At 50.0% G+C, this 18315-nt stretch overlaps 8 protein-coding genes across 8 annotated transcripts; 2 read left to right on the top strand and 6 right to left on the bottom strand.

Moving 5' to 3' along the window:
• Nucleotides 1–170: 170 nt before the first annotated feature.
• Nucleotides 171–1497, bottom strand: BJY04DRAFT_223394 (HNH endonuclease signature motif containing protein; the record flags this gene model as incomplete). The annotated part of the gene is made up of 6 exons (XM_073717686.1): nucleotides 171–222; nucleotides 307–620; nucleotides 667–948; nucleotides 1008–1099; nucleotides 1168–1350; nucleotides 1413–1497. The coding sequence occupies 6 exons, from the start codon at nucleotides 1495–1497 to the stop codon at nucleotides 171–173; spliced, it is 1008 nt and encodes a 335-aa protein (XP_073565988.1).
• A 419-nt stretch (nucleotides 1498–1916) lies between these two features.
• BJY04DRAFT_223393 (WD40 repeat domain-containing protein) lies at nucleotides 1917–5493 on the top strand (the record flags this gene model as incomplete). Its single annotated transcript, XM_073717685.1, has 4 exons — nucleotides 1917–2350; nucleotides 2495–2726; nucleotides 2786–3877; nucleotides 4828–5493. The coding sequence occupies 4 exons, from the start codon at nucleotides 1917–1919 to the stop codon at nucleotides 5491–5493; spliced, it is 2424 nt and encodes an 807-aa protein (XP_073565987.1).
• Nucleotides 5494–8482: 2989 nt separating this feature from the next.
• On the bottom strand, nucleotides 8483–10193 carry BJY04DRAFT_231978 (uncharacterized protein; the record flags this gene model as incomplete). The annotated part of the gene is made up of 1 exon (XM_073719667.1): nucleotides 8483–10193. The coding sequence occupies exon 1, from the start codon at nucleotides 9758–9760 to the stop codon at nucleotides 8483–8485; it is 1278 nt and encodes a 425-aa protein (XP_073565986.1). The 5' UTR covers nucleotides 9761–10193.
• A 1045-nt stretch (nucleotides 10194–11238) lies between these two features.
• BJY04DRAFT_148083 (uncharacterized protein) lies at nucleotides 11239–11968 on the bottom strand. Its single transcript, XM_073708825.1, has 2 exons — nucleotides 11642–11968; nucleotides 11239–11585 (listed from the first exon to the last, which is right to left on the bottom strand). The coding sequence occupies exons 1-2, from the start codon at nucleotides 11792–11794 to the stop codon at nucleotides 11280–11282; spliced, it is 459 nt and encodes a 152-aa protein (XP_073565985.1). The 5' UTR covers nucleotides 11795–11968; the 3' UTR covers nucleotides 11239–11279.
• On the bottom strand, nucleotides 11723–12984 carry BJY04DRAFT_200472 (uncharacterized protein). Its single transcript, XM_073712932.1, has 2 exons — nucleotides 12014–12984; nucleotides 11723–11949 (listed from the first exon to the last, which is right to left on the bottom strand). The coding sequence occupies exons 1-2, from the start codon at nucleotides 12874–12876 to the stop codon at nucleotides 11943–11945; spliced, it is 870 nt and encodes a 289-aa protein (XP_073565984.1). The 5' UTR covers nucleotides 12877–12984; the 3' UTR covers nucleotides 11723–11942.
• Nucleotides 12985–13390: 406 nt separating this feature from the next.
• Nucleotides 13391–14044, top strand: BJY04DRAFT_148074 (uncharacterized protein). The gene is made up of 2 exons (XM_073708824.1): nucleotides 13391–13817; nucleotides 13875–14044. Exons 1-2 carry the CDS (start codon nucleotides 13429–13431, stop codon nucleotides 13879–13881), a joined length of 396 nt encoding a protein of 131 aa, XP_073565983.1. The 5' UTR covers nucleotides 13391–13428; the 3' UTR covers nucleotides 13882–14044.
• A 669-nt stretch (nucleotides 14045–14713) lies between these two features.
• BJY04DRAFT_200470 (uncharacterized protein) lies at nucleotides 14714–15076 on the bottom strand. The gene is made up of 2 exons (XM_073712931.1): nucleotides 14961–15076; nucleotides 14714–14895 (listed from the first exon to the last, which is right to left on the bottom strand). Exons 1-2 carry the CDS (start codon nucleotides 15019–15021, stop codon nucleotides 14744–14746), a joined length of 213 nt encoding a protein of 70 aa, XP_073565982.1. The 5' UTR covers nucleotides 15022–15076; the 3' UTR covers nucleotides 14714–14743.
• Nucleotides 15077–16280: 1204 nt separating this feature from the next.
• Nucleotides 16281–17477, bottom strand: BJY04DRAFT_223388 (putative HET domain protein; the record flags this gene model as incomplete). The annotated part of the gene is made up of 1 exon (XM_073717684.1): nucleotides 16281–17477. The coding sequence occupies one exon, from the start codon at nucleotides 17475–17477 to the stop codon at nucleotides 16281–16283; it is 1197 nt and encodes a 398-aa protein (XP_073565981.1).
• Nucleotides 17478–18315: the final 838 nt, after the last annotated feature.

Raw genomic sequence — 18315 nt, 5'->3', positions numbered from 1 at the left:
GGTTGGGGTTGGGGTTGAAGGGGGATGGGATGTCGGGGTCTGGGGAGATAGATGGGGAGGGGGAGGTTCGGGAGGGTTCGTGGAATGCGAGTTGGGGGAGGGTTTTGAGGGGGAAGATATCGAGCATTTTTCGAAAATAGGGACTGTCTCTTTTATACGGTGGCCGGACTTCAACTAAAATAGACCAGCGAGACTATCAGAAATAGATATTTCCAGGTTGACCTATAAAGGTGCCATGACACCAGATTAGCAGCAGGTGTAGTCTATAGTCAATCCCTAGTTTCACAGGAACTCTTTCCTACCTACCGCATCCCATCATCCACCCCCAGACGATTCCCCAACTCCAACTCCATGCGTTCCCCCGGCTCTGGTCCCTCCCTTATCTCCCCCAGCATGTCGCCGCCCATGCTGAAATCAAATTCCCAATCCGGCCACTGCTCTCCCGCGGCACCCTTCATGTTCTTCAACACTGCTTGCTCAAAATGCCACAGCAGTGCGCCGTCGCTCACACGCCATTGCTCTGACCCTCGGCCAGTACCCCAAGCCTCCTCCCTCAGAGCTCGGCCGTCGATCCCACCTATGAACGTATCTTTCTTGAACACCGTCACCTTGTACCCGTCCTGTTTTCACTTTAGCGCGGATTTACCAAGCTTGAGAACAACTAACCTGTGGATTGATAGCGAATGAGTATCGATCGAAACGATGGTGCAGAGATGCCTCCAGCAAGAGACCGTTCTGGGGCGAGTACATCTTATACTCCCCAACTTTGTCTGCGTCGATCTGATCGGTAATCCACTGATGGTCATAGCGGTTGCGCATCCACTCCTGCTGGGCGGCGATTGGGAAGATGTGGGATGCTTCAAGACCTTCTGGGTCACCTGCTGTTCCGGAACCGGTTACGGCACATACTCCATCGCGCTCTCTCAGGATATCTCGGAACCAACGTTGCTATTTGTTGTATGCGTTACTGAGATCACGGAGGAGATGAGGGGGGTTGGCTCTCTTACCTGACTTGACATCCGGCTCGATGAGACAGGGTGAGAGGGAACTCGCCGTACAGCCTCCCTTGTAGTAGTTTGAACGTCGAGGGGCGTCCCATCTGCAACCCGCGTCAGTAAGTAATCGATCTCGCGTTTCGACTACAGCGCTGATGGATATTGATCATACCCTGCTTCAAGACGATATACCTTCCCAGCCCCAGCGTGGTACCGTCTCTAGGCAAAATAGGCCCCGTGTTGCCGTCGTCGCCAACATGGAAGATCGACCAAAGAGTCGCCTGTGGGAAGTCTAGGAATAGCGGACATAGGGCGTAGAGATTTTTGCCGGTCAGACTGCCGTTCTGATATGTTCCTTGGGGAAGGTTAGATAGAGAAGGCAGGATTCGGCGGTTGACTGGATAGGATCTCACTCACCACCGAGGATGTGGCCGCTGTGGTGATAGATGTGGATATTGCGCCTTGTGGTGGAGCGAGGTGCTTCGAGTATTCTCGCTGCCATGTTAAGTGCTGGCTCTGGGATGTTTGCTCGAGGTAATTGAGATGGAGTTGGAAGGTGGTGGTGGTGGTGGAGGGAAAGAACGGTGGAAGTGTGTTAGTGATAGAGTTCTGATTTCCTCTGGTCCTGAGTCAAGCCAGAATCTTCTCATTCACCATTTCGCAATGGACTAGACATTATCTCATCAGTTGTCTAGAAGAACAAGGCACACTGTCTAGATAGTTGAAGTTGGCCCTTCTGATAGGCCAACCATCTGCGGCAGACTACAGGGATCTAAGTATCGTGACTCGGGTCCCGATGCTGACCCCTCAACCCCGCGATGCGATCGCGCCCACCTCGCCGTTCGTCATCGAGCACAAGCCCCGGCCTAAACGAGCTCCATCAATTTAGGGAACGAAGTGACCCCTCCGGCTTGGACCGAAATGGAGGGCCTAGGAGCGGCTGCGAGCGTCATCGCAGTGGTCGATCTCGCCGGCAAGGTCGCGACCGTCCTATTTCGATATCTCACTGCCGTGAAGCATGCAAAACCAGACATCGAGCGGCTATGCAATGAGATTGATCAATTTACTACAACCCTCCAAAATGCACAGCGACTTCTCAACGGGCCTAAGGCAGGCCAGCTCCAGACTGCCAACTCGCAGCCACTGCGCCAGGCTCTGAACGGGTCCTATTTGGAGTTGGTGAGCCTGGAGGGTAAATTGACCAAGAAATTGGAGTCGAGCTCTTCACGCGTGATGAGCAAGTTTGGAATCCGGGGCTTGAAGTGGCCGTTTGAGAGTAGGGAGGTCGATCGGATTATCACGGCCCTTGAACGGCAGCGGGATACGTTGTCTGCCGCTCTCACTATTGATCAAGTGTGAGTTATTTCCATTATTTCCACACTATTCCAATCATCATCCAGCGATCTTGCCAGACCCAACTGTGGCCATGCAGCGACTAACTACGCAATATTTCCACTCGCATCATTCTGTGGTGCTACTGAAGCTGACTTTCTGTCCAGTGAGCAGACTTTCAATATCGACCAGACGCTTGCCCTCTCCAAGCTTCCAGTCGTCGAAGACGCCCTCTTCGACTCCCAAGCCAATGAACACGAGTCACGATGCCACCCCGACACACGAGTTGACCTTCTGCAGGACATATACCGCTGGGTGGATAGCACAGACCCCGCCAGCAAGAGCGTGTTCTACCTGCAGGGCATGGCAGGCACGGGCAAGTCGACCATCTCCCGTACGGTCGCCCAACATCTTGTGCAAAGACCGGACCCCCTCTTGTTGCTACCTTCTTCTTCAAGAGAGGCGAGGGGGATTGCGGAAATGCCTCGCGGGTCATCACAACGCTCACTTCTCACTTGATTGCCAAAGAACCGAGTCTCGCCGCGAATGTGAAACTCGCTATTGATGCCAACCATGCAATCGCCAGTAAGCCGATGGATGAACAGTTCGACCAGCTTATCCTCGCCCCACTGAGCAAACTTGATAGCCAAACACGCAAGCCGAAGACAGTTATTGTTATTATTGACGCCCTCGATGAGTGCGGGGAAGAGGACGACATCAGACGACTCGTCTATCAAATATCTCGCGGCGCTGCGCTGGACTCGATCCAATGGACAGCGTTCCTGACCGGAAGACCCGAGCTACCGGTCCGGCTTGGAATTGATGTCATCCGCGGTAACGTCGAGCAGAGGCAGCTAGAGCTCGTACCCGAGGCGGACATTCACCACGATCTGACTTCTTTCTTCACGACTCGATTCGCCAACATAAGAGACGATTTCAACCGTCTGAGTCATGATGATTCTCGGCTTCCTCAAGGATGGCTGGTTAATGAAGTTACTCAACAGCTGGTCCACAGAGCCATTCCACTCTTCATCTTTGCAGCAACGGTGTGCCGATTCATAGAAGATAGAGCATGGTCTGACCCGCGGGCGCAGCTTGGAAAGATCCTCCATCACGCCACCGCATTCGTTGAGATGGACAATCTCGAGGCCACTTACCTTCCAATTCTCAGTCAACTGGCTGTCTCATCCAAGTTCGCCCAGCAGAGGTTGTATAATGAGTTTTCTAACGTGATTGGGTCAATCGTGGTCCTTGCCGAGCCCCTCTCGGCAAATTCACTTTCCCGGGTCCTAGGTCTACCACGGTCAACCATTGATCGAAGGCTCATGCCTATGCACTCGGTACTCAGAGTTCCAGAATCCCCTGATATGCCAATAAAAATGCTGCACATATCCTTTCGCGACTTTCTGATCGACCTGGAAAAACGTCAACAGAACCCGTTCTGGATCGATGAGAAGGCAGTACATGCGAAGCTGGCAGATTCCTGCCTGGACTTTCTCTCTTCTCAAAATCACCTTAGAAAGGATATCTGCGATTTAGGTAGCCCAGAGGTATGTCAAAAGGATATCCCTATAACTGTCATAAACTCGTGCTTGCCTGCAGACGTTCGCTATGCATGCCTGTACTGGGTCCACCATACAGAGCAAAGCGGCGTTCAACTCACACACGAGCATAGAGTATACGCATTCCTCACGAAGCATCTCCTTCACTGGTTAGAAGCGCTTAGCCTTCTTGGCAGACTTTCTGATAGCATTTCTATGATACAAGGCTTGCGAGGCCTTGTAGTGGTACGTTCAAATCTCTTAGTCGAGGACGCAGCAGTGACTCACGATAGTACTCAGCAGGACTCAAGTGCTAGATTATCAGCATTCTTAGATGATACCTTTCGCTTTATCCTTGCCTTCCAGTCCATTATTAAGCTGACTCCTCTTCAAGCATACTCATCAGCTCTGATTTTCGCACCTGAGAAAACCTTGGTCAGGCAGACATTCAAGTACCACATAGCAGTGGCTCACAATAGTTCCCGGGTCAGAGGCGCCAGATTGGGGTCCTCTTGTTCAGACAATACAAACAGATGGGTACTTTGAGGAACTCGTATTCTCGCCCAATGGGAAGACGATAGCACGCTCGAACCGGCACGCGATTCAACTATGGGACTCAACAACTGGAGACACGCAACTCAAGATCCCAACATTAGACGTGAAAAAGTTCGTTTTTTCGCCTAACAGTAAGATCCTTGCGGCGGTCTATGCAGCAAATGTTGCTTTGTGGGACACGGCGACGGGGGAAAAACTTCGAGAGATGGAGGATATATATTGGTTCAATACTCGTGTAGCCTTCTCTCCAGACTCTCAGAGGCTTGTTTGCTGCAAGCCGTGGACTCCATGTCTTTCAGGTGTCAACTGGCGAAGAAAATCTGCTTGTTAAAGTGTGTGATTTTGACATGCAAGATATAGCTTTCTTGCCCGATGGAGAAACCGTTCTAATATTGCGCGGCAAGAGAAAGCCGGGCTGCAATGTGTTGCTCATCAGTACAACTACGGGGAGGCAGCGCGAGCTAGACCGTGGCCAGGTTGGAGCAACTATTACTGCACTATCGCCGAATGAAACCACTATCGCCTGGGTCGGAGCTGACGAAACTGTGTCACTAGACTCCCTACAGGACATAGACACAGGTATGACAAGCCTTAAATTGGTCAGACCTGCAAAGCCCGTGAGCAGGCTGTTCTTCTCACATGATGGGGAGTTGCTTGCCTTCATTGACGATGATTATGACGACCAGATTTGGAACACAATATCTGGTGATCAATTGTTCGCCTACTCCAGCAAGAATGTCTTGGTGGTTGCGCTTTCCCCAGGCGGCCGATTTGTTGGCACGATTAGTTTTCGCAGTGAAGGGGTAGTTGACATCTGGGATATAACGGGCAAAGATGATCATTCAACCACCAAGCTCAAAACAGAGACATATGACCCTGGTTCCCAAGACAATGAACTGCATGAACACGAAGACACACATTGGGTCATGAATGTCACCTTCTCGCCGAATGGGAAAACAGTCGCCTCAGTTGGTAGAGATGATTGTGTTTGCACCTGGGACCCCAAACGGGCGAAAGGCTTCGAAAGTTTCAACACAAATGTCGAATCGACAAAATTCTCTATTCACTAGACAGCAATTTGATAGTCTCTCTCTCGTGCAACTACCTAATTCTATTTTGGAATTGCTTTCAACGAACCACCGACGATTGGTTACTCAGGGCCTTGAAATTCGAGATATTGCCGTCTCACCAGACAGTCAGACTTTGGCCTCTGTTCACTCTGATGTGACCCGACTCTGGAGCTTACCAGCATTTGAACGCTTACACGAGGTAGGGCGTAATCTTGCAGGCGTGGTGGCCAAATTTTCCCCTGATAGCAAGGTCTTGGCTGGAGTATCACGCAGCGCCCTTTGTATGTGGGAGGTGTCAACAGGCGAAGAGAAGTGGAAACTAGAAGCTCCCTCTGTGAGGTGGCTGCCTCTCGCATTTTCGTTGAATAGCTCGTCAGTAGCCACTATTGCAGCCCGACAAGGGGAACCTTTTGTTTGGGACAAAGGTGAAATTATAGTCTGCGATGTTATTAGCGGGGAAAAGCACGAGCTTCCGCACCACCCGGTCGCCTAATATGGAGCAGTGACACTCTCGGCTGATGGTAGGACAGTGGCGACTTATAGCTGGGAGCCCGAGGAAGATTCTATCATCCTCCTAACTAGTATTCGTAGCCGAAAGATCCAACTCCACAGCGGCATTGAGCGCATGTCGTTCTCGCTGGATGATCGGTTCCTGGAGACGAATCGGGGTGTGCTGAGAGTGCGGGATGATGATGATGACAGTGGTCAACAAGAACCAACACCACCACCACCAACACATGCGACTCCAATTGTGTCCTTGGACTGGATATGGCAGGGCGAGAACAAGCTTCTCTGGATCCCGTACAGCCATAGACGCTTTGCGTGCGCGCGCTATGGGGACAAATTTGTTCTTGGGTGTCGGACTGGAAAAATGATCTTCATGAGACTAGGCTCTGATTGACAGAGACTGTACACCAGCTGCAATTGAAGCTGATTGTTATTATAGCATGTTATTTGCGATGTCGATGTGCACCAAAGATCCTACAGAATACATCTATCTCGGACGTATGTTAAGCGTAGCGGGTATATCTAGTTGATATATTGACTACTGTACCTCTGATAAGTCCCCCCCTCTAATATTTATTATGCTTGCCACCTGCAGGCTCTCAGTGTCACCGTCGTTCTTAGATATTTCCAGAAAATAGTTTCGAGCAAATACCAGAAGAATAACCAAGTCTGTTCAACCCTCCCGCGGCAGTCTTGATACCGATAAATAGGAGTCGTAGTGCGTAGTAGAGTGGTTCATCAAGGGATTTGATAAACTTAGAACCTTCCCCCATGACTCCACCTGCATCCTAACACGGATCCCAAAAGACCGTGGCCGTCAGGAGAGTAAGTCGGAAGCTGGTGGCTCTTCTCCTCAGTTTCAAGATATATCAAGGAATGAAGAATGCGAAGGTTGCTCGATCGATGCTTCGAAAGGAAATGTGATAGAGACCATTTGTCCGGAATTTCCTCCAGCACCCAGGTTAACAACAGTAATAGTGCAGCTGGCGCGTGCTATGTGTCTATTATGAAGAGAGGAATCTGGGAAAGGAAGGGTATTGGCTTTAAGGAGGAGGTCGTGGAGATATAACATGAAATCTAACCCCAGATCTTTAACATAATCAGGCTATGGTGGTAGCAGTGATCAGGGGGTATAGTTGTAAGACGTGTGGGTATGTCTACGCATGGGTACCGAAGCGAGTCTTTAACTATTAACCACATGCTCAACTTGAGTAAGCGATTGGAGCAGATTCAGAGGATGATCAGGGCACGACAGATCCTTCCTACATAGAACTAGTATAGATGCCTTAGGATCTCATGTACTGAAGGGATAAATACGCCCTTGATCCTCAGTATATTCGGGAAACCAGACCTCAGTTCCTTATTCAATTCTTCCTCAATTCATCACCCAATGAACGGTCCGCTCTAACTTGCAATAGTTCTAGAAGTGACCTCCTGCATGATTGTGGAGGCTCAAGAGTTCTTCACCTGCAGTCGATAGGCCTTTATCGGTATTCGGATAGTACCTATAGGTAGGTAAGCGATCGCATTCCTATTTCATCTGGCCCCAAGCTCTATCCCAATAGCTGATAGCACGAGGCCGTAACAGCTTGCTAGATTTATGATTCCCTCTGGTACCGAGTCAAGCTATTATCTTCTTATTCACCATTTGTATTAGGCTCGAAATTGCCTCATCACGGGCAGATGATGAGAAGCGAAGAAAGAAATCACAGTTGTGGAATGATGAAGAGAGAAAAGACAATATCAAGAGGGAAGGGAAAAAAAAAGAAGAAGAGAGGTAATTGGGCAACCATCATGAACTATATTATGTACCTAAAAGAATCGAACTTTTTCCCCCTGCGGGGCAACACGAACAGTATGCATTTTACGGCCGTAGGTTGTGAAATCGCGGTAGTTCTGATCCCAGATCTCGGGCCGTACTTATTCCGACACCTATATCGCGTATAATCGTGTATAATCGTGTATAATTCGACTTTAGCTTACTTAAACCCATGCATATTAGCGGAGCGCGAGCGAAGCATAGTGTGGAGCGACATAGGGCGACATAGCTATAAAATCGTGTATAATCATGTATAATTATACATAATTCGATTATAGCTTACCTAAAGAGCGAAGCGTACCTAGTGCGGAGTGATATAGTACGAAGGGCGACATAGTACGTCATATAATATAAAAGGCGATATAGTATAAAAGGTGATATAGTATAAAAGGCAAAATAGTGTAGATAGATATAGTACATGTACCTTTAGACTAGGGACCCCTTAAAACTACTTTTCAAATTGAATAGCCACTCCTTCCTATTATAGTAGGCGGTTGTACTTCTGCAGCCGAGCGGAGCGAGGCACATCAGCTTGTGAACCAATAGAAGCATCTTCCTGGATAGTTGAAGTAGACATTTTTGACAGAAAAATAATCATCTGTTTACAAATTGAGCTTGGGAGGTATAAGCCAAACAGCTAGAGCTGCACTTCCACTAAGTTCTTCAATCATGGTATAACCTCAACCCACCTCCCCCAATCATCCCCCGCGTGCGCTTATACGGCAACTCCTCCCCGATAAGAGCCAGCCAGCGCGACAGATGATCCACAATTGGAATTCGTGCTCTTTCGTCCGGGTCCCTAGGCAGCACAGGCAGAAAAGTCCCGTCCGGGTTCGGTATCAACTCGTCAGGCCTCCGGGGCGGCCCCTCATACAGACCGATACGGTACATGCGCCACTCATCCCAGATGGGGACTCCCAAGCGTCGCCATTGCTTAAACGCCAGGAAGGAATTGCTGGCTACTGGGCGATTATTACTAGCAGACCCGCTTACCCGCTGGAAGATGGCCACTTGCCTAGGTAACCGTGACCGCCACGCCGCGTCAAGACGCCAGGCTTTTGTTGCTTCGGTCTCAGGTGGAGGGGGCGCTGGAGTCCATGTTTTGGATTCCGACCCCGTCTCCGAGGAGTTTGTCGTGCCGGTGTCAGTGGGTAGATCGAAGAACGTGAACTCGAAGAGTGGGAGCGGCGTCTCATCGGGGAATGTCCAGGCTGCTCGCGATGACTCCTCGCCCTCGGGATCCTGCGCTAGGAATCGTTCCTGCGACTGGAACGGGTAGTGCCCGTATACTGGACGCAAAGGGGGATTCAAATCCAGATCCGTAAGCAAGGCAGCGGTGGTCCAGATCTGTTCGGATTGATAGTAGTCGGTGTCATTCCATTTACTATATGCATCTAAGCCACTCAGTGATGCCTCGTCCCAGTTCCAGCGCTGTGTTGCTGCTTCCCGGAGACAGGAGTAGTGCTGCAGGTGCCAGAGGGAGGTATGTACACGGCGTTCCTCTGTGAATGAGAAGGGCTCGCGGGTAATCTGCTGTCGACGGGAGGGTTGGAGGTCGCCAGCTGGAACTCCACTTAGGGCTGAGATGAGGTTTTGCTGGATTAATCTGAGGCAGGTACAGGCAAGCCGCTGAGTTCGTGCGGCTAGGTGGAGGAGAGCGATTGAGAGCTCTGGTGTATACTCGACCGGTGGCATTTTCTCGAATGTCTGTTGGTAGTCTGCGAGGGATGGGAATTGGATTGAATGGGTCTGGATTAGGTTGATATTATAGCACATTTTCTGGATCTCTGGCAGACTTGTGATGGAATCAGATAGGATCAAGTTGCGTATGATGGTGGGATCAGCATGAAAGACGGCATTGACATAATAAGAGGCAGAAAGGATGTTCTCTACAGCGGAGAAATCGATGAGCTCAGCAGGCAGTCTGTTGAAGGGGTCCATGGTTGGAGACGGAGTTTCAGGAGCCAAAGCCGTTGATTCAAATCGATGTTTGATAAAAAGTAGGTGGATTATGTAACAAGATTCTCTTCAAAAAGATCGTCGATTTGGAAGCTTGTTTTGGTATCGAGATCTTCAATTGGACCCCGGAGTAAGTTAGCTGGTGGAGTGTCTGGGATATCCGCTAGGCCCTGACATCCTCATCCAGATACGCCGGCCTTCCTACACAGGGCAAGGCGAAGAGACATTGACCAAGGTATATGATCATACAGTGTACTAGATTCCGCATCGGAGCACATCAAAAACAGTTATGCACCCGAATCATCAACTTCCAAGGCCGATACCCAGTCCTACAATTCATATAGATTCAAGCCCATGCAAAAGAGATGTATCCCTCAAGACCATCACCTCACTCCAGCCTTATCTTCGAGCCTCCAAAACCAAAAGAACTCCCACCCACCCGCACCCCCAGCGCAACACCCAAAACCACCAACTGAGAAAAAGCCAGCGCCAACCACCCAGCCCCCGACCCACTGTAAGCAAGAAACTGGTACCACCACTGGACCTTGCGGATTTCCGCTCGCCAGTCCTCGCCTAGCGGACTCATCACCGACCCCTGCGCGACAGCCAGCGTCGTGAATGCTATGGCCTGAAGGCCCAGGCTCAGCAAGCCACCACTCCCTAATACCAATCCTGGATTACTGTTCCCATCGCGGGATCGAGAAAGAGTAAGCATGAGGTGAATTTGCGGAATAAATGCCGCCAGCGAAGTCAGCACGCCCGTGACGCGGAGGAAGATGCCGTACATTGAGCTGAGGCCGAAATGGACGACGAGATCAGAGTCGTGCTCTGAGCTGAGTATTTGGACATATCGCTTTATGATGTAGATGGCGGAGGGGAGGACGATGGCTGCGTGGGTGAGAACAATTGCGAGAATGACGGGGTTCGAAGGAGAAGAAGAAGAAGAAGAAGCAGTAAATGAGACTGCAGCTGGAGGTGTCCGGAACGACACGTAAACGGCTAACAGGACAATAGCTGCAGCCCAGTGGATGAACGCCTGGAGGTAGATGACTAAAACGGAGAAGGCGTCGTAGCCGTGGAGCTTGCCGTCGAGAATGCATTCCCAAGTCATGCTGCCATACACACTCTTCACTCGGACGGCGAGATGTGCGCTTGCGCTTGTTGTGAGGAGGATAATGTACCATCCGGAGATGTTCTCCGTGTGCTTTTGAGTGGCGATTTCGATCAGTTGAGGAAGGTAGGAGGCGGCGACGAGAAGGGCGACGAGGCTATACGAGGGCTTAGTATGTAACAAGCAACGGCAGAGGAAAAAAACTTACAGATGGATTATGGTGGCAAGGGGTGATAGTACCTGAGAGGCACAGTAGTCTTGTGAGGGAAAGTCCATTGGCAAAGGAGCGAAGAGAGGATGTTGGAGCGGAGGATGAAGGAGGCCCCGCACGAGCGAGACAAATATATTATTGCCTGACCTGTCAGCCTGAACTAAACTACTTGGCGTTACTTACAAGCTAGGGTCATCATGAGGGTCGGACTTGTGCCTCGGGTAGGCACAGCCATCAGTAGCTTGAGAGGTCCGCATCACCAACAGATTCCAGAAGGACAAATGTGGATTGGCTGTGCATATAGTCCAAGACTCCAAGGAGCTCGTGAGAACGGTGAACCCCTGTAGTTTTAGACCAACACGTGGAGTACGAACTGATTCTGATAGGAAGCGAGTCGCGCTGGCTCGTGCCGTCTTGACTGCGGCGCAGTTCGCCGTTATTGAGCTTATTGAGCCAAGATCTAGACCATACACACTCGTCGCCACCTATCTTTGTGTTAGCTGCAAACAAAAGTCAATAAACGAAGCTTCTACAAGCATACCGAGTAATCTCGTTTGTTCTGCGGCTGGCAGGGACCTATATAGAATGGTACCAGAATGGAATTGTTAAGAGCACACAGCATCTCAGCTACAACTTCCCATTCAGGGGCTACTGGACGGGTATATATCAATGACAGCCGGCTGGTATTGGGCATGGGAGGTTAAAGTGATTTATCAGCCAGCAGCTGACAGAGTGCTTCTAGCATTAACATACATGCGAGTCATTAGGGGTATTTCTAAAGCAAACGGTATTTTACAAAAATCTTTTAGTCTGATATCTAACTTGTAGCTAGTGCAGTCTCGTTATTTCCTATTTCAATTCAATCAGCCAAAGTCCACTTCCGAGGGAAAAGAGTTAGGGTTAGGATACTTACAAGAGCTGCAACGTCAGATCACCATGAATCTTCGCTTTTAGCTGGATCTCAATATCCAGGTTGAGTTCGAGCCGGAGCCTCAGCTGCTCGTCTTTCTGCTTGCCTTGTGGCTGTGACAAGGCCTGGGCTGCAGTGTTCCCGAGCGTGTCGACTGTTTTGTCGCCGACGGTCTCTGCTATCTCTCCGACCTGCGTGGCTGTCTTTCCCGGGTCTTCGAGTTGGGTGATTTGCTGGATAGCTGCTTCATCACCATCAACATCGGGGTCGTGCTCGAGAGTAGTTGTTCGTTGACGGCGAGCTCGCTTGGGCTTGGTGCGGGCCGGCCGGGGCTGAGGCTTGGGTTCAGGTTCAGGCTCAGGCTCTGGTTCTGGAGACTCCTGGTCCGTATCAGGCGGTGATCGGAAGTCCTCCTCCTCCTCATCACTGAGTTTCTCTGCTGGTTCATCTCCTCCAGCATTTTGGTAGTCATCGTCTTCCTGGACCGGATCTTCTGGCTCGGAATCGACAGGAGTGGGCGGACTCGACTGAGATGCAGGTTCCTCTGGAGGTGCTTCCTTCTTGGTGTGCTTGCGTGGTGTTTTGCTGGAAGCCTTGGTCTTTGGGCTTCGTGCAGAGTCGTCGTTGTCGGAGGCATCTTCTTCGATAGCTTGGTTATCACCGTCTTCCTGGATTGGTTCTTCCTCTTCCTCTGACTCGGATTCGACAGGAGTGGGAGGGCTTGATGGCGGTGGTGGTGTAGGCTCCTCCGGAGGCGCCTCCTTCTTGGTGTGCTTGCGTGGTGTCTTGCTGGAGGTCTTTGTCCTCGAAGGGTCTTCCTTGGTGTGCTTCTCTTTCGGATTGCTTTGTGGTGAACCGTTTGACATTGTGGCTGGTATGTTGTGTTGTTCTGTATGGCGTGGTCGAAAGGATAGTAATAATCGAGAGTCAAGTACTTTGTATGAATGTCTTGGTAAAAGAATAACGAGCCACCCACCAGCTGAAACCATACTAGTTATATACTCCCCTGAAATATGCTTATTGGCCATGTCGCCACCAATCGGCCGGCGGGCGTAGTCAGAAGGTGGACGGCTACCCGGCTACCAGGCCACGGCCACTGGCTCGGCCGAAGTTCTACCATGCACCAGAATATACAATGACATAGTAACAACCAGACTTCGGTCAATTACTGGAGATCGAGATCGATCGTAGCGGCTGCCTCCGAAGCATTGTCATCGTCGTCATAGCCTCCTGCCTGAGAACGTTCGCCCCCCAGTCCCCCGGCCCCGTGCCCCGGTGGTTCCCCGAAGTAAATGCGTTTTGCGGGGTGGCGACCCTAGTGCATTGTCTATATAATCTTCTGCGGCTGGCTCTGGAGAACTCCTTCGTTCCCTAAACATACCAAGACAAACATAAGCTACCTTTTCATTTCAGTCAACATGACCACAGTCACCGAGAAACAAACCTATACAACCGACAGCGACATGTCCAGCTCTGACGCCGAGTTCTCAGTCTCACACAGCCGGACTAAGCCTATCGCGCACCGCCAACTATCCTCCTCATCGTTATCATCATCATCCAGCGCAAAGAAATCACGTCGAAGACTCCAAGAGCAGAGTACAGACCTCGTCCCGCAAACCTCCCAAGTCGCGCGAACCACAACCATAAAGTCCGTCCAAGGGCCCGACGGAGAAAGCGTGCAGGAGACAGAGACGGTGCAAACGGAAAAGAAAGACGATAATGGTCTTAAGCTGCGCCTGGATCTGAATCTTGATATCGAGATTGAGCTCAAGGCGAAGATTCATGGGGATTTGACGTTGGCTTTGTTGTGAGTTTCTCCTTGGTTGGTGTCATGGTATCATGGAGTGGTACTAACTGTCTGTAGATCTTGATTGTTCCTGAGAAATTATTTGCGTGTCATGGGGGAGAGTTTAAATCTCGCGGGCGAGGTTTAAGGGGGATGGGTGGGATGGTGTTTTCTTCGGCATAGGAGAATCAGGATCTTTGGTTCTCATCGTCTCTGTATATTCCTCTACATGATCTATTGAACTTGTGTCATTCTCTAAAAGCAGATTTAGCACTCTGACAGAAATATCCTTTCGTAGGCATCAACATAGAATGGATTGTAGGATCGGGCGGGGGGATTACATGTTGCCACCGCAGGAATTGATACCATGGATATCAGTGCCCGTAGAGCGGACGCTTCCAATTTGATCTCCTAACTACGCTCCCGGCTGGGACAGGACTACTTGCACAGTCTTCCTGACACTCGCTAATGATAAACAGTATTCTAAATTTCCTAGATTTACGGACTAGGCTTTCAAAGTATACTCAGTGTCATTGTGCTGTGCCGAATCCACTAAAATCCCCAGAGATTGATCGAAGATACATTGGAAAGCCCAAGCATTGCAGCCATAGGACTAATTGATAGAGAGACCGTGAACCCTCAGAGTAGCAGAGAGTGGTATCCTAACGCACGCTGCAATGTTGGAACTGGGAGACAGGCAAGCAACGACAAATAACAAAACAATAACGAGCGTGAGAGATAATCATAATAAACAGGATAGAAAGACTGTCGCAAGCAAAGGTCCGCATGCAAATATCCTTCTTATACCAACCAAGGCGTAGCTTCAGCTTGTCAAAGACGCCCTGGAAGGGGGGTACTATTGAGTTAGTCCTTTTAACTTGGGAATATCATGATATGAAATGTAAAGTATAACTTACCAGCAGCGCCCAGAGATCAATCTGGCATGCTTAGCAGTAAATAATAGCGCAGGTCAGAGGCCAGGTTGCGCAGAAGGGGCCGGGTGCGAGCAGCGGGCAGCTGGTGATGCAGGTCCAGTAGTCATCGCTGCACTGGTCTGCAAGAACCTCGAAGCCTGCTTCGGTTTCCCTGAAGGCCTCGGCTAAGATATAGTGTTAGTCTTGGTGTATGATGGGCTTGGAGCAAGAAGATGTGAATAGTACTTACGTTTGATGGCATTTGCTCCTGCAATGAGGGCGATGGGGAGCACAGTGGTGAAGAAGCGCATGGTGATTGAGTGCTTGGAGTTGGTTTGAATAAATAGGAGATCTGGTGGTTCTGGAGTGAGGACTGTTGGTGAGAATATTCTACTTTGACAGTGGGTCAGAGTCTCTTATATACCCCAACGAGTCGGATGAATATACGTCCATGCATCGCATCTCGTGTGACTTTCTCATTGTGCCTAGAGCCTTCCTCGCACTTCACGGTCTGTTCATGGCCTGTACTAGACACGGAGCTTGGACGAAAAGTCTCATCATTGGACGACTATTCTTCAGCCTTCTTCAGCTTTAACACTGTGAGTACTTGGCAGCATTAAAATCAAGAAACAGTACACAGTTCACCAGTCGGATTACATACCTGCCACGCCAGCCCTGAATTGCGCTGGATGCTTCCCGATCTGATCTTTGCACGGCCCTGTCTTACATACAGAGCTCAAACTATTTAGTTTAGTATGTCCAATACAGTGCAGAGATACCACGGCCAAGATAAATCAGAGGCAGCAATAAGGTAGAGGCCGCGTCCTGCTCCTATACTCCATCGTACCAGATACTAATAGGCTTCGTTCTCCAATTAGACAATCGAGTTTATCTATCAAATAGGAAAAAAGAGATTAGACAATACAAGCTGAGACTGGACCCTTGAGGTAAGCTGACGTGAGCTGGGGTTGTAGGGTAAACCGGGGTAAGAGCAGGCTGCAGCTGCAGACCACAGGCGCAGGATCCAGCCAGCTGACAGGCTGAAGTCGAACTCTAATTATATTAATATGCAATCCGTACTAATCTAAAAACGAAGGCATTGACGTCAGGCTGAGTCTTACAATATCATAATCAAAATCATCACCGGCCGGTGAAGAGATTATCGCCACAGTACAACAACAAGACTGAAGAAGCTAATAGCACGATACCGGCGTGAGCGAGGATAATAGCTAGGATTATGGGCATGGAGAGTGCGCAGTTAGGATATTCAGTCTGAGGGTCGGTTCTCGCATTTGAATCTCGGCGCCCGACGTAAAAACCTAGAAGTGCCATGGCTGCAGGAACTCAACCAGCGCAGAGAAAGTATTATACCCCTTCAAATCACAAGAGCGGACGTGTTTACGCGCGTGATAAACGTATAGGTTCTCCAGGTGAGCAGCTAGATGCGTGCTGGCGCTGACTGGTAGAGAGACAATATACCACGTTAGATCCAACACTCCATATACGTACGGTAAATACTGTATTATTCAACTAATGAAGCGGAGAGCTTTGCAAGAAAGCCATAGAAAACTCAAAAAATGGTAACAGTTCCCAGAGATGCCTCCTCATAGATTCCCCCCAGGGGGTCCACTGGCGGCGGATGAGACTGTATCCTCATAGACCCAATTCGCTCAAAGCAACCAGGAAAGGTGGTTGACTCCTTGAGGACCAGTGATACCAGAAACTCTTCGGTTCCATACTGGATAGTGCTCATCCTTAGACACAGAACTGGGGTTCCTGATTTCATATCCTCTGGTAGATAGTCTGGATAGATGGCCTGGCGAAGATGTGCGAACACAGCATAGTAGTTTGCTTCCTTTTTACCATTAAAGATGTTGGCCTCCATTCTCACTCCAAAGTGTCCTTCGGCGACCAGGCCCGAAATGGTGAGAAAGCCGTGGGATAGTTGCTCGAATTCGTCGACTGCCGCAGGGAGCACCTCACACTGCTCCACCTTGCTGAAATGTGTGTAGGGTAAGCGTGGCCACAACGTATTGGGGCTATCGAGAGCAGGGGCTTCAAGCTCGCTCAGGTATGCGGTGTCAGAGTTCACACTTGCCCAGGACCAGGTTGGAGCGTCGCGAGAATACGGCTTGGGCAAAGGGTTGAAGATGGTGTAGATGAGATCGTCATTCAGTGAATCCTCCCACAGCCCAGCCAAATATCTGGCTTTTCTTTGAGCGCCCATAACTCTTGCCAGACCCCCAATGGCTGGTAAGCGATCGCTAGTTCTTGTCAGCCGAAGAACCGAGTAGCTCGAGACGACGGTTCGCCACAATGTTGCGCAGCTGTACTGGCCTGACATATCACTCTGATTGGAAGAGTCCAGTATTGCAGCGAATTCGTTTTTGACCACTGCTCTAGATGTAGAGCCTGATTGGAAATCGTCGGCAATGCGACTGCATTCGCACCAGATGCCCGATCGACATTCGAAGAACATCTCCAGCCTGCCGAAATGGATCACGCGCGTCGAGAGCATACGTTCCTGATAGACCCAAGCGCGGGAGAGAAGGGGGAAACTATTCTGTCCCCAGTCAACGTCACTCCCGCCATGAACAACCTCGATATGGTGGTCCATTGCTTCGCGGAAGTACAGTTTATAGCTTTGGCCATCCGGAGCTTCACCACTGACCTTGAAATCTGGGGTAGAGTGAAACAATTCCCCTTCACCGTCCCTGGCGTGCGTCGCTGCAACCGTAAAGTGGCAGTTGCGGTAGATGGATGACATCTTGAATGACTCGATTTGCCAGTCCCTCTCATCGTCCTGGATAATACACAGTGAATCTATCCAGATATACTGTATCCCAAGCTTTCTGACCAGTGTGATTGCGTCTTTGAATGTCTGAGATAGGCTCTCCCATGGGATGCTCTTTATGTGTTCCACAATGTTTGCCGTTGTTGTTGTAATAATCTGTTTTCGTCCCCAGCAGTGACTTAGGCAGGCATATTGCCCTGGTGCTTCCCCTTGTGGCACCACCAGCTTTACCATTCCATCTTCGATCCCAACATCCACAATCCTGGTTGGCAGAGTAGGGATCTTCGCAGTGCCACAGAGATGAGGCCTCTCAGCATGGCCTTGAATACACGCCTCAAGCCACCGCTGGATGGTACGAAGAGCCAACTTAGAATCGCTCCGTGGTGAGATCCTTGTTAACACAGGGAACTTCAAAGCAAACTCGTGATCGTGTGCCGCAACAAAGATCTCAACATTTAACAATGTGAACGGAAACCTAAAGGAGATTCTTACGTCCATCCCCCTGTTCTTCGGCTGTGCCTGGTATCCCTGGACTCTTAAAAAACAATCTTGCGTGGGTAATATCAACTGCCTCCAATTTTGCGTTCAAGAGACAAAGCTGACTGCCCCGCAGAAGGATATCACAGCAGTAGCATGTTCTGGCGGAATCCAAGAGCTCACTCCAAGTGAACTTCCTGAACCTGCCAAACCAGTGCCTTTGCTTTTCGTGGAATGGGCAATGGCGATGAAACTGGTTGCAGATTGCGCAGTACTTCTCACACTCACAGGATGGGCTGTTGGAAAGGGTAGACTCCATTTAGATTTCGAGCAT

The sequence above is a fragment of the Aspergillus karnatakaensis genome, assembly GCF_047715665.1.
Source record: "Aspergillus karnatakaensis strain CBS 102800 unplaced genomic scaffold BJY04scaffold_71, whole genome shotgun sequence".
NCBI lineage: Eukaryota > Fungi > Ascomycota > Eurotiomycetes > Eurotiales > Aspergillaceae > Aspergillus > Aspergillus karnatakaensis.
Note: the sequence above shows the minus strand (reverse complement) of the source record. Positions and strands in the feature narration are given on the sequence as shown.

Bases quoted from the DNA above. Each gene is read 5' to 3' on its own strand.
- BJY04DRAFT_148083 (XM_073708825.1), bottom strand. From the start codon at position 11,794: ATGCCCAATACCAGCCGGCTGTCATTGATATATACCCGTCCAGTAGCC. The intron at 11,586-11,641 runs GTATGCTTGTAG...ACACAAAGATAG, and splicing joins AGAACAAACGAGATTACTCG to GTGGCGACGAGTGTGTATGG.
- BJY04DRAFT_200472 (XM_073712932.1), bottom strand. From the start codon at position 12,876: ATGTCAAACGGTTCACCACAAAGCAATCCGAAAGAGAAGCACACCAAG.
- BJY04DRAFT_148074 (XM_073708824.1), top strand. From the start codon at position 13,429: ATGACCACAGTCACCGAGAAACAAACCTATACAACCGACAGCGACATG.
- BJY04DRAFT_200470 (XM_073712931.1), bottom strand. From the start codon at position 15,021: ATGCGCTTCTTCACCACTGTGCTCCCCATCGCCCTCATTGCAGGAGCA. The intron at 14,896-14,960 runs GTAAGTACTATT...ACTATATCTTAG, and splicing joins AGGAGCAAATGCCATCAAAC to CCGAGGCCTTCAGGGAAACC.